This window comes from Hemitrygon akajei, chromosome 8 (genome assembly GCF_048418815.1).
Source record: "Hemitrygon akajei chromosome 8, sHemAka1.3, whole genome shotgun sequence".
Lineage (NCBI taxonomy): Eukaryota > Metazoa > Chordata > Chondrichthyes > Myliobatiformes > Dasyatidae > Hemitrygon > Hemitrygon akajei.
In genome coordinates, this window is record NC_133131.1 from 136,718,606 (window position 1) to 136,732,750 (window position 14,145).

Consider the following 14,145-nt stretch of genomic DNA (forward strand, 5'->3'; position numbering starts at 1 on the left):
GAAATAGGTGTTGAATTTATAGACTTCAGTAAAAATATTGACAAGGTCCCTCATGGTAGGCTGATCCAAGAGATTAAAACACAAAGTCCACTATGACTTGGTAGATTGGATTTAAAATTGCAAAGATGGAAAATTTAAGCTGGAACAGTAACTTATTGTCTGTCTGGGTAGTGTACAGCCCAATAGTATGAACATTCAATTTTCCAATTTCAAGTAACCTGCATCCTGTGTTCCTTTTCTTTCCTTCTGATCCACCCAACTTCTCTCACATAACCTCTCCCCCATCTTTCCAAATCCCCTCACCCCAGCACATCTGCTTCTCAATGCCTTTTCCCTATCCCACTTGGTTTTCATCAGCTCCTCAACCCATTTATCTAGTTTCTCTTATCACCTTCCTTACATATCAGATTTTTCAGCCTTTTTTTTAAGCAAAATATATCTAATTCACAATTAAAATTTATTTATAAGAGTATCCCATTTCATGACTTTTCATTCTTTACTTACATGTGTAGTACCTCCAATGCTGTTCTAAAACTGCTGCCATTTATGTGGGACCCTGGGCTTTTAAAAAATTTTTTTATTAGTTTTTCAAAACATTTTACAGATTAAAAACCCCAAATCCCAATGAGGAGCATTAATACAGTGCAAAATTAAGCATACAATAACAATATGCTACAAAGGAAGAGAATTTAACAAAAAAGCACCTAAATTAAAGACAAGTAAGCTCAGTGTCCTCCCCAAGCTCCACAACACAAGAAAAAAAAACAGCTCCAGACCGACCACAACACAATATAAAGAGTATAGGTCAGGACAGTCAAACTCCCAGACTGTGAATACACTTAGCAACAGAGGATAATAATGCCTACTACCAGAAAAAAAAGGGAGCTGAAAGCAAGCGACCGAAAAGAAAAAGAAAAAAAAAGAAAAAAAAACCCTAGTCAAGAGGAAGGTTATGAAAGTACTCGATAAAAGGTCCCCAGACCTTATGGAACCTTAGATCCGAATTAAGAACTGAATAATGAATTTTTTCGAGGTCCAAGGAGGCCATAATGTCGTTAAGCCATTGCGCATGAGTGGGCGGGGCAACATCTCTCCATCTAAGGAGGATCAAGCATCTAGCCAGGAGAGAGGCAAAGGATAGTATTCGGCATTTGGTCGGACCCAGACATAAATCTGTCTCGCCCCAAAAACCGAACAGAGCAATTAAGGGGTTTGGTTCTAGGTGCTGATTCAGAATACACGATAACGTAGTGAAGACATCTTTCCAGAATTTCTCCAAGCTAGGACAGAGCCAGTACATATGGATGAGAGAGGCCACGCCCCTCTTGCATTTATCACAGAGCGGACTAATGCCAGGGTAGAATCGAGATAGTTTAGATTTAGACATATGGGCTCTGTGAACAATCTTAAACTGTAAAAGGCAATGGCGAGCACAAAGAGAGGTTGACTTAACCGATTTGAGAACTGAGTCCCAGCTCTCCTCGGATAAGGAGATATTTAAATCCTGCTCCCAGGCCATTTTAATTTTATCCACAGGGGCCCATCGTAAGGCTGCTAGTTTATCTCAGATAATTGATATTAAACCTTTACCTAGTGGATTAATGGAAAGAAATAGGTCCATAGCATTTTTCGCAGGCATTTCAGGAAAGTTAGGAATTAAAGGAGCAATAAAGTGTCGGATTTGGAGATATCTGAAAAAGTGAGCGTTAGGCAGGTTGAACTTTACAGAGAGCTGCTGAAAAGAAGCGAAGCGATTATCAATGAAGAGATCTTCAAAATGTCTAATGCCCTTCCTATACCAAACATGGAATGCTGAATCGTACGTAGTAGGTAAAAAAAGGTGATTATGTGCAACAGGGCTAGAAACGGAAAACCCCTGGAAACCATAGCATTTCCTGAACTGAGCCCATATACGCAAAGTGTGTCTAACAAAAGGATTAGCTATTGATCTGGGCAGACTGCTAGGGAGTGCAGAGCCAAGAAGTGCAGATATAGATAATTCTTTAGTGGAGCTCAACTCCATTGCCACCCAGTTAGGGCACTCGGGTTGACCGTGGAAGTAAGACCAGAAGGTAGCACAATGTATATTAGCTGCCCAATAATATAAGCGAAAGTTAGGTAAAGCCATGCCACCCTCTTTTTTAGATTTTTGGAGGTGGATTTTATTAATTCTAGAGTGCTTATTCTGCCACAGATATGACAAAATAATAGAGTCTAAGGAATCAAAAAAAGATTTAGGAATAAAAATTGGGATAGATTGAAATAAGTATAAAAATTTGGGGAGAACATACATTTTAACAACATTAATACGACCTACCAAAGACATAGATAGAGGTGACCATTGTACCAGACTCTGTTTTATAGCGTATGAAAGATTGACAAAGTTTTCACGAAAGAGATCTTTAAACTTCCTTGTGACTGTAATTCCAAGATAAGTAAATTGATTATGGACTACTTTAAAAGGGAGATCACGAAATATTAGTTCTTGTGCTTCTTTATTAATTGGGAAAAGTTCACTCTTATGTAAATTAAGTTTATAGCCAGAGATCTGGCTAAACTGGTCAAGAAGTGAAAACATTAGAGGTAAGGATGTAGACAGATTTGAGAGAAAGAGTAATAAGTCATCAGCATAGAGAGAAACTTTATGCTCAACACCCCCTCTCCAAATCCCGGTCAATTCAGGACAGTTTTGAAATGCTATCGCCAGAGGTTCTATAGCCAAATCAAAGAGAAAGGGACTTAAGGGGCATCCCTGATGGGTGCCACGTTTGAGATTAAATACTTGGGATTTCTGAAAATTAGTTAAAACAGAAGCAGTAGGACGCAGGTACAGCAATTGGATCCAAGAGATGAAACTTTGGCCGAGGTCAAATTTTTCTAAGACTGCAAAAAGGTAGTTCCACTCTATACGATCAAATGCTTTCTCCGCATCGAGGGAAATAACACATTCAGGAGTCCCAGTTGGAGCTGAGTATAAATATTAAATAGACGCCGAATGTTAAAAAAAGGGAGACGGTTTTTAATAAAGCCTGTTTGGTCATCAGAGATAATGGAGGGAATAACGGTTTCTAATCTATGAGCCAACACTTTGGCTAAGATCTTTACATCAACATTGAGCAGAGAGATCGGCCTGTACGAGGAACACTCTGTTGGGTCTTTGCCCTTTTTTAAAAGAAGAATAATAGATGCCTCATTGAAAGAGGGTGGCAATTTGCCGTAATTGAACGAGTCAGATAATACTGAAAGTAACTGAGGAGAAAGAAGTGAAGAGAATGATTTATACAATTCCACAGGGAACCCATCAGGTCCAGGAGATTTCCCTGAGGACAGTGCAGAAATTGCAAAAGATATTTCTTCTGATGATATAGGCACATTGAGTTTGGCTTTGAAATCAGATGAAAGTGAGGGGATATTCAGATTCTGTAAAAATTGATCAACAGAGATGTTGTCATTCAGAGATTCAGAGGAATAAAGCTGAGAATAAAAATTTTTAAATGCGTCATTAATTTCTAAATGATCCGATGTAAAGTCTCCGTTCTCCTTCCGGATCTTTGTAATATGTTGTTTGGCTTTGGAACGCCTCAGCTGATTGGCTAGGAATTTACCAGACTTATCCCCATGAATGTAAAAGCGACTCTTGCTTTCGAGAAGTTGGCGTTCGATAGGTTGAGTGGACAGAAGGTTAAATTTAGTTTGGAGTTCAACGCGCTTCTTGTATAATTCAGGGTTCTTAGTTTGGGCATATATTTGATCCAAATCTTTAATCTGGTTAATGAGGTCTGATCAATCTGCACGGGATCTTCTGTTGAGATTTGCTGTGTAAGAGATTATTTGACCCCTCAGATATGCTTTCATGGCATCCCAGACAATCTGGGATGGTACTTCAGGTGATGTATTAGTGTTAAAATGAAAGGTTATCTCATCCTTAATAAATTTTACGAAATCATCATCCGATAATAAAGTTGAATCAAACTGCCAGTGTTTATTCCTCTGAGGGAGACCAGGAAAGTTCAGAGAGAGGGTAATTGGGGCATGGTCAGAAATCAGTATACTCTGATAGTCACAAGAGTGGGCAAATGGGATAAGTTGGTTATCGAGTAAGAAATAGTCAATTCTAGTGAAGGTATGGTGAACATGTGAGAAAAAAGAATAATCTCTCTCCGTAGGATGGAGGAAACGCCATATATCAGAGATACCAAAATTAGAGAGAAACGATTGAATAGCTATGGCAGATTTAGTAGGTGATCTGGTAACAGAGGACGATCGATCCAGTTTAGGATCCAACCAACAGTTGAAGTCACCACCCAGTATAAGAGAGTATGAGTTTAAGTCTGGTAGTGAGGAAAAAAACCGTTCAAAAAAGTTAACATCATCAAAGTTGGGGGCATACAGGTTTGCTAGTGCAACTTTAGTGTTATATAGTTTACCAGAAACAATAATAAAACGGCCATTTGTATCAGATATTTTATTATGGAGTTCAAAAGGAATATGAGTTAATAAGAATGGAGACTCCCCTAGCTTTAGCGGCAAAGGATGAATGAAAATGCTGACCCGCCCACTTTGACAGAAGCCGGGAGTTATCAAAACAACGAATATGAGTTTCTTGGAGGAAAGCAATGTCAGCTTTGAGTTGTTTAATATGTGAGAATAACTTCCTCCTTTTAACAGGGTGATTCAATCCCTTTACATTCCAGCTCACGAATTTAAGTGCACTAGCCATTATCAATTACTAATGCATAAAAGGCAGCAGGCATATAAAAAGTCAAGCAGTACAATAGCAGTCTGGGAGCAGAGATGTAAACATAGATTCATAAAGTCAAAACATATACATGTCCTGAGCAATAAAGAGAAACAATAAATACAGTGAGTGATGTTGGAACTGGAAAATCCACCCCACCCGCACAACCCAAAACTAGACGGCTACCAAAACAAGTAGCTAGCTCTATCAAAAAAATTAACCCAAATACAACTTCCAAATCTGTGTCATTAACAGCAGTTCCGTATAAATACTATAGCAAATAGTAACTAGTTTACGCACTAGAAAACATAACTACAGATTAGAACACCTTCTGCAGAAATATAAAACTTAATACAGAGAAAATCGGAAGAAAACCAAAACTAACCTACCCGCGAAAAATTATAGAAGAATAAAGTAAGAGAAAGGGAAAAAAAAGGTAAGAAGAAAAAAGAAAAAAGGAGAGGAAGGGGAAAATTATAAATTCAAGACGAGTATTTATTAACCGTTTACAGAGAGGAGAGAAAAAAATTCAGAGATTAGAAAAAAGGGGTGAAGAAAAGAAAAAAAAAAGATAAAATAAATAAATATTAAAAAAAGGAAAAAGAAATCAGCAATTAAACTGTGAACCAACAAACAGGAAGGCCTTCACTAAAGACTTCAAACCTCCAAAGCAAGTTAGAGTTAGTTGTAGAACTCTGTAGACAAAGTTATACAGGAATAAAAATAGATTCCACACACACCAAATCCCGGGAGAGATTGTCAACAGCCCTTAGAGTTTCAATGAATAATGTCTGAGTGATTCAAGTGAAGTCTGAGTCCAGAAAAAGTAATTTTACTACGAGGAGCACTTATCCACCATTTTAGGAGGTCCGATCAGATTCCAAAGATGACTGGATAGCCGGAAGACTTGCCACAAATGCTTCAGCTTCCTTTGCTGATTTGAACCACTTGTATTTTCCGGTATTAAGCTTGATTCGTAGATCGGCAGGATTGCGAAGAGAAGGTTTGAAAGCACGATCAAAAAGCACTTTCATTGCGCCTTTAAACTCAGCGCGCATCTTTAAGGTCTGGGGTGCAAAATCTTCCTCAAAGCGAATGGTTGTATCCTGGAAAGGAAAAGACCCCCTGCGACGTGCCTCTACAATCAGACTGTGTTTTACCTGGTATTGATGGAAACACAAGATTACTGGTCGCGGACAGGAGCCCAAAATTCCGGGGGGAACATAAACTCTGTGTGCCCGTTTGAGCTCGGGCGGGTTCGGAAGAAAATCTTTCCCGAATATCTCACAGAGAAACTTGGCAAAAAACTTCACGGTTGATCCCTGTTCGGTCGCCTCTGGCAACCCAAGAATTCTGAGGTTGCAGCGTCTGCTGCGATTTTCGAGATCCACCATTTTGGAAAGGAGTTTGTTACATTTTTCCTCTAAGCTGGAACAGAGAGTCTCCAAGTATCGAACACGACTTTCTAAATCTTCAGAAGTCGAATCGATGCGAGATAAGTGTTCAGCATGTTTGTCCACTTTATCGTTGATCCAATCCAGTTTGTCTTCCAATTGTTTGAAAGCGGTTTTAAATTCCTTTAAAATTTCATCTCGGAGCTTTCCGAGCGCAACCAGGGTCTCGTCCGAGGGAGTCATAGCTTCTCTTCTCCCGGATTTAGAACTCTTGCTAGACATTGTAAGTTAGATATGTTCACAGGCAAGTAAGAGATACCGAAAAAATTCCTAACTAAGGTTTAAAAAATGGAGACATTTAGTGCAAAGATAGTGACAGTAACGGAACAAAAGTTCAGAGCAGCTAAACAATCACCATCTTACCGGAAGTCCCCGGACCCTGGGCTTTTAAATTAAACACCACAGTAATTGAGGGGCTTCCCTAACCCATGGTTCTATCCAACCGGGCCTTTGTGGTAGCTGCACCAAACTTCAGTGCATCCCTCAGCCTGCAGCCTGGAATGTCCCAGTTGGCAACATTCTTCCACAGACATCTCGATGTGCTGGTAGACCCTCAGGTTTTGGGCCAATCAAATTGCGCCTTTCACCAAGTTGATGATCTGCCAGTAGTTTCCATGTGCTTCCCTGGGAACAGCCTGTAGATCAGACAGTCCTCTGTCATACAGGTGCTCGGGATAAAGCGTGATACAAACCCTTTCATCTTCCTCCACACTTCCTTTGCAAAGAGGTGAGTTACTGTCTCTTCTCCACACCATTCATCCCACGGGCAGCGAGTTATGGGGATGATGTTCCGGGCATGCAGGAAGGATCAGACTGGGAGAGCAGCTCTCACCACCAGCCAGGTTGGGTCTTGGTGCCTGTGGGTGAACCTGGTGATGAAGCATTCCAACAGATGGTCTAGACAGTCTGCTTGGGGGAACCACCCCACTGTGTTCATCACATCTTTCTCCTGCAGTCTCTACAAAATGTTCAATGTTGACCACTACCAGATGCCCTTGTGGTCGAAGGTGTTAATCTGCAAAGGGCAGGTATTGTGGCAACATCCAGCTAACTGGGACATTGCAAGGCAATGGGGCCAGACCCATCCTTCGCAACATGAGAAGACGTGTAGTGGTAACTTTGTGACCATGTATTTAGGATCCACTTAAAGCCTGATGCAGCCACACACGAAGACGGCCATCATGGTGAGGAAAATTTTTGCCCCCATTGTCCAGGGACGTCTGAATTGTGACCCATCTGATCCACTCCATCTTGGATTCCTAGAAGAAGCTGATTGGATGATTCCCAAACTGGAGGAGTGGGGGATGAGCCACACTTAAAGCAGACCTGAGGGCACTTCACACCTAATGACCAGCTTCTTCCCCGTTATCGATTGGGAGTGCCCTCCCTAAAGTCCTAATTTCTGTTTTACCTTCTCAGTCTGTTCCAGCGAATTCTTATTCGAACCAGATTCCCAGCACCTTCACGTAATCGGTCCTGATGGTGAAGGGGGAACTGGATTGGTCGGGCCAGTTGCCAAATGGTATGACCTTGCTCTTCAGCTGCTTCACCCTGGCCCCTAATGTCAACTCAAATTAGTCGTAGATGCTGATCGATCTGTGAACTGACATCAGATTACAGCAGAAGACAGTGACATTGTCCTTGTATAGGGAGGTTTTCATTCAGGTCCCTCCATTGCCTGGCAGCATCATCCCTCTTATGTTTTCATCCTTCCTGACTGTTTTGGCAAAGGGTTCTAAGTAGCACATAACAATTCAGAGGAAAGAGGGCAACCCTGACTGACTCCAGACTTGATGGAGATGGTATGTTTCCCTCTGCTGTCAACTGAAAACTGATAGTGTGCTGAAAAACTCAGACAGGTAAGAACTCAATTTATATTGCAGTAGCCTTTCTGGAGCTATTGGAAGTAAACCATTCAAGTGGGGTAAAATAATGCAATAGCAACTTCCTCACATCCTTAAACATCGTATGAGGCTGTTCATAGACCTATTTGATTTGATATACTGATTCACACAAGATATCTACTGCAGATTTGCTATTTTGTTTAGCTCAAGGAATTGTTTCTCCTCCCCCCCAATTGTCTTGCTTCAAAGCCAGTAAGATATACAGAATTAGACCACTTGGTCCTTCCAGCCCACAGCTTCATCATAGCTGATTTATGATCTCTCTCAACCCCATTCTCCTGCCTTCTCCCATATCATTTGATGCTGTAATCAAAAACCTAGCAACTTCGGCTTTAAGTATACACTACTCAATAACTTGGCCTCCACCACCGTCTGTGAATTCCACGGATTCACTACGCTCTGGCTAAAGGAATACCTCCTCATCTGTTCTAAATGGACGTTCCTCTATTTTGAGGCTGTGTCCTTTGGTCCCTGACTCACCCTCTATAGGGAACATCTTCACCATATCAACTCTATCTAGGACTTTCAATCTGATACCCCACCCCCTCACTCTGCGATACAGACCCACAGCACGTCTTAACCCTTTCATTCCCAGAACCATTCTCTAATGCTAGTGAGTCTGACTTAGATGAGGGGCCCAAAACTACTAACAACACTCCAAGTGCAGTCTGACCAATCCCTTATAAAGCCTCAGCGTTATACTTTTGCTTTTATATTCTAGTCCTCTCGAAATGAATGCTAACGGTGTATTGGCCTTCCCTCCCACTGACTCGTCCTGCAAATTAACCTTTTGGGAATCGGTCACAAGGATGCCCAAGTCCTTTTGCATCTCTGATTTTTAAAAATCACCTTTTATAAAATAGTCCATGGCTTTATTCGTTCTACCAACGTTCATGATGATACATATCCCTAAATTGCATTTCATCTGCCAGTTCTTTGCCCATTCTCCCATCTGCAACACATCCTGCCCTTCCACCTACTATTTCAGCAAAGTTAGATTTAAACCTTACATTTAAAATTGGTTCTTTCAATTCTGAAAGGGAGTCTCATTGTCAGGTTACTTGGCAAAACACGTGGATTAGAATAGTTTTTTCCAGAAATAAAATCTGTCTTATTTACGACTGCTTAAAAATATATTTCCACAGACAGCATGGAAACTACAATAACTAAATGATGTAACCTGTCAGGTACCCACCAAGCATTTGTTCTGAATAGAATTTACAGTTTGCAACAGTATAATTTAAATTGGCCTCGAACTCGCAAACTACAAAGATCATATTCCGTGAATTTCGACAAAGCGGAATGAAATTTTACCATTACAAACTGTACCTCAATCCATTTTAAATTTGACGACTTCGAAATTTCGTCCAGAAACATCTGAATCCACATTTCGGTCGGCTTTTCAAATTTCACGTCGTCTTCTCTTAAGTAATAACTAATCCTAACTGCTCGAGCATTTTTAGTTTTATTTCCATCTAACTCAACTCCGCCCACAACAGAACCAATAAATGTTTTATTATGGCGAGGATATTCAAACGTAATGTTCTCCACTTGATTAGCATCGTGATTTATAATTTTTAAGACCGGATTTGCGTAACATGACCCAGCGAGTTTCGCACAAAGAGTCATGAAATCATATTCAGTATTTTCGTAAGTAACTTTCAAATTTTTGACCATTTTGTCAAGTACTAAGATCTCTTCAAATGCCTTTTTCGTAAGGATGTTACTCTCTTTAGTAACAGCAATAAACGAAACAAACGCTCCTTCTGTGAAAAGCCTGTCTAACGAGAATTCGGTAAAATTTACTGGAAAATGCTGCCGAACAAAAGTTCTTTCTAGTTTTGCAGCACCGCTTATGGGAGTAAACTGGATTTCGATATCATTTCCTTCGACGTTCTTAAAATTCCTGAATCCTGACCCGAGTACTGCAGAAATCACAAGAGGGATTCCTAAAAACCACCACGAGTACCGAGCCACGCATCTTCCCACTTTGGCAAAACCGAGGCGCAGAGGTTTCTCAATACAATTTGTGTTACAGTTATTCATACCCAAATCCTCAGCTCAACTAATCCCCAACACACAAATCCTCGTAATTTAGGAGAACTGCAAAACTACATTAACAGTTGGTTCGAAGTACCATCTAACCGCTGCCCTGAGCCAGTAACGCGCTTCTATCTAGCCTGCAAACCACCGTTTCCACAATACAACCATCCGTTCGATGAACAATCACCGAGTCGGCCGGCAGAGCAGCCGCAAGGTGTTTGAAAATTGAACCTCGCGCCGGCTCGAGACTGTTGGCCTCGCGAGCCGGCCGTTGCCGTTGCCGCCTTGCTGACCGTTAGCTGCGCGGCGGTGGGAAGCCGGGCATTTTACCTTCCGCGCTCCTTTGCTGTTTTGCGTCAACATGGTGTGTTTTTTTTTGCTGATTTGCAGAGGAATTCGGTCAGGTCTTAAGGAAGGGGCGGTTGCAAAATCATGATTTGGTTGTGCTTGATGCGTTATTTTCAACGTGCTCATAGAAATAGGCCTGAAGTTACAATAATTCCTCATGATTGTACTTCCTAAGAAGGTTGACGTCATTCAATGTCTGTAGTGAGATGCTGAAGATGTTCTATAGGTCAGTTGTGGAGAGCGCCCTCTTCTTTGTGGTGGCGTGTTGGGGAGGCAGCATTAAGAAGAGGGACGCCTCACGTCTTAATAAGCTGGTAAGGAAGGCGGGCTCTGTCGTGGGCAAAGTACTGGAGAGTTTAACATCGGTAGCTGAGCGAAGGGCGCTGAGTAGGCTACGGTCAATTATGGAAAACTCTGAACATCCTCTACATAGCACCATCCAGAGACAGAGAAGCAGTTTCAGCGACAGGTTACTGTCGATGCAATGCTCCTCAGACAGGATGAAGAGGTCAATACTCCCCAATGCCATTAGGCTTTACAATTCTACCGCCAGGACTTAAGAACTTTTTAAAAGCTATTATTAATGCTTTTTGAGATAGTGATTTAGATGCATATCATATTTTTTACTGAGTTAAGTATTGTATGTAATTAGTTTTGCTACAACAAGTGTATGGGACATTGGAAAAAAGTTGAATTTCCCCATGGGGATGAATAAAGTATCTATCTATCTATCTATCTATCTATAAAAGCTGAGGCTGCTCCTCCAATCATGGCTGATAATTTCTGTCGCCTCCTCAACCTAGGGTGGCCATTTCCAAATTTCCAAAAAGGAGGACATTGCATATATAGTCATATATACAAATATATATAGTGCGTTTCTTTTAATAACATTTAAACTGTATTGCAAAAACAAATGCAAGCAGATGATCTCTTTAGTTATTTAAAAAAAATTGTAACATGATACTTTTTTGCCTATATAAATTGAGCAAAAACTTAGCTATTTCATCATTAATCAGTGATTTTCTGCCAGAGCCTTTTTTCCTATTTAATGATTCATCATTCTGCATATTACATACATGCATTCAAATACATATACTTTATTGTCATCAAACAATTGATACTAGAGCGTACAATCATCACAGTGATATTTGTTACCTCCGGCTTCAGTTTCTGTTTGTAAGCCGGGAGGAGGAGTACATCCTGATGGTCCGATTTTCCGAAGTGAAGTCGTTGGATGGAACAGTAGGCATCCTTGCCTGCTGTGTAGCAGTGGTCAAGTATACTCGGGCCTCTAGTGGAGCAGGAGACATGTTGGTATAACTTTGGCAGCGCTTTTCTGAGGTTGGCCTGGTTAAAGTCCCCGGCTGTAATGAGCAAAGCCTCCGGATACATAATGATACATAATTCATACAGTATAAATAAAGAACTGAAAGAAATGAATATTCATTTTTACTCCTGCTGAAGCAGATATGCTAAGCAAATTAACTTACTTCACAAACTAAAGGAAGTAGCCTACTTAGGCCTACCATGGACTGCCAGGTATGGATGTCTATTTTTGTATTTCTGCCCTTTACTTGCCATCTCCAGGAGTTTTCTGTTGGCCAGGAGTTTTTTTGTACATGGCTGGGCACTCTTCTGAGAAGTTGTTACATATTTGGAGTTCTGGTGGAGTTCTACTGAATCCACTTGCAGATGGTTTTTCTGGTTTCTCCAACCTGAGGTCAACATTTAAAAAACTAGTTCTGTGTGAACATTGCTGCATGGAATAGAGAAGATATAAGCACTCACCTTCTTCAGGTTTGTAAAAGAGACCTCAGATTTACTGAACAGCTTGAGATAATGTTCTTCACTATGGCTATCTAATCTCAGGAGTATTGGTAATGGCCTCCACATTCCCATACTCTTCATATAATTCATCTATATCAATATCTTGAAGTTACCGGCCTTGACTGCATCACCAAATTCTCCAAAATGTATGGCACTTGTTAGGCTCAATTTGGACACTTAGTTATGAAAGCTGTTTTTCAGAGAAGTCATACCTGTCACTTAAGTACTTCATGACTCTTTCATAGAAAACAATGAAGTCTGCTTCACATTTCTTAGACACATCAGGGGTAAGCTAGCTAATCTTGGTGTTCACTGCAAAGCCAGAAAAACAGTCCTTTATTCTTCTCTCAAGTTTGCTTTTCAGTTCAGCCACTAGCTGAAATTATGCTGACTGACTTGGCTTCTAGTGCTTCAACGGTGTCTGAGAACAATTTAAGAGTGTGACTGAGGAAGAAAAAATAAATCTCTGACAATTCACAGGCATTTCCTTCATCTCCAAAGCACTTTCACAGTACCTTGGGGCACTCCTCCTCACCTAGACTCTGAAGATAACTTTTTAGGGCTTCCCAGCAATTTAAGTTAATTGATGGGAAAAGAGAGAGTCATCTAGTCACAACATGCCATAACAGATTACAAATATCAACATCCACAAATTCACAGAATTCCTTTATCTGTGCTGTTCTTTTAGCTGAAATGCTGTTTCACTAATTCCTAAAAAAGGAAAAGATTTATCTGAATGTACCTCTTATAGACCAATTTCTTTACTAAACATGGATTCTAAAATAATTTCTAAAATTTTGGCTAATAGGATTGAGAATATTTTACCTAAAGTTATCTCTAATGATCAAACTGGATTTATTAAGAATAGATATTCATACTTTAATATTCAGAGACTATTGAAAATTATTTATTCCTCTCCATCCAAAGAACCTGAATGTGTTCTTTCCCTTGACGCAGAGAAAGCCTTTGATAGGGTGGAGTGGCTTTATTTATTTGAAATTTTTAAAAGATTTAATTTTGGTCTGGGTTTCATTTCCTGGATCAAATTGATTTATCAAGCTACTATGGCTGTGGTTATAACTAACATTCAAAAATCTCCCTATTTTAGACTATACAGAGGTACCAGGCAGGGCTGTCCTCTTAGTCCTTTGTTATTTAACTTGGCTCTAGAACCTCTTGCTATTGCTCTTTGGAATGCCAATAGTATTCAGGGTATTAAGAGAGGGTATAAAATGCATAAGGTTTCATTGTATGCAGACAACTTGCTAGTCTACATGTCGGATCCTAAGAAATCTATGCCTTCTATGTTATCCATATTCTCCGAATTTAGTAGTTTTTCTGGATAAAAGTTAAATTTATACAAAAGTGAGTTATTTCCTATTAATAGTAGGAAATCAGTATTTCCTATTATAATAATAATTGGAAATTATAGGGTAAGTATGAACAATTTACCCTTTAGTTTTGCTAAAGATCAATTTACTTATCTTGGTATTAAAGTTACTAAGAATTTTAAAGACCTGTAATAAATATAATTTTCTCCCATTAATTGATTATACCCAACAAACACTTTCTAAATGGTCTCCTATGATGCTATCATTAATTGGTCGAATTGATATTATTAAAATGATAGTTCTACCGAAATTCTTATCTATATTTCAAGCAGTTCCTTCATTTGTTCCTAAACGGTTTTTTGACAGAAAAGACTCTAAAATTTTGAGATCCGACACAGATTGGGGGACCGCTTCATTGAGCACCTCCGCTCCGTCTGCCACAACAGACAGGATCTCCCGGTTGCCACTCTCTTCAACTCTGCTTCACATTCCCATTCGGA

General features: G+C 40.0%; 1 protein-coding gene across 1 annotated transcript in view; it reads right to left on the reverse strand.

Moving 5' to 3' along the window:
- LOC140732291 (patched domain-containing protein 3-like) overlaps nucleotides 1-10,142 on the reverse strand; it is a 32,477-nt gene extending 22,335 nt beyond the window's left edge. The window contains exon 1 of the mRNA XM_073054711.1: nucleotides 9,426-10,142. Within this exon, the coding sequence (XP_072910812.1) occupies nucleotides 9,426-10,142 (717 nt within the window). The remainder of the gene's footprint in view (nucleotides 1-9,425) is intronic.
- Between the last annotated feature and the right edge of the window lie 4,003 nt (nucleotides 10,143-14,145).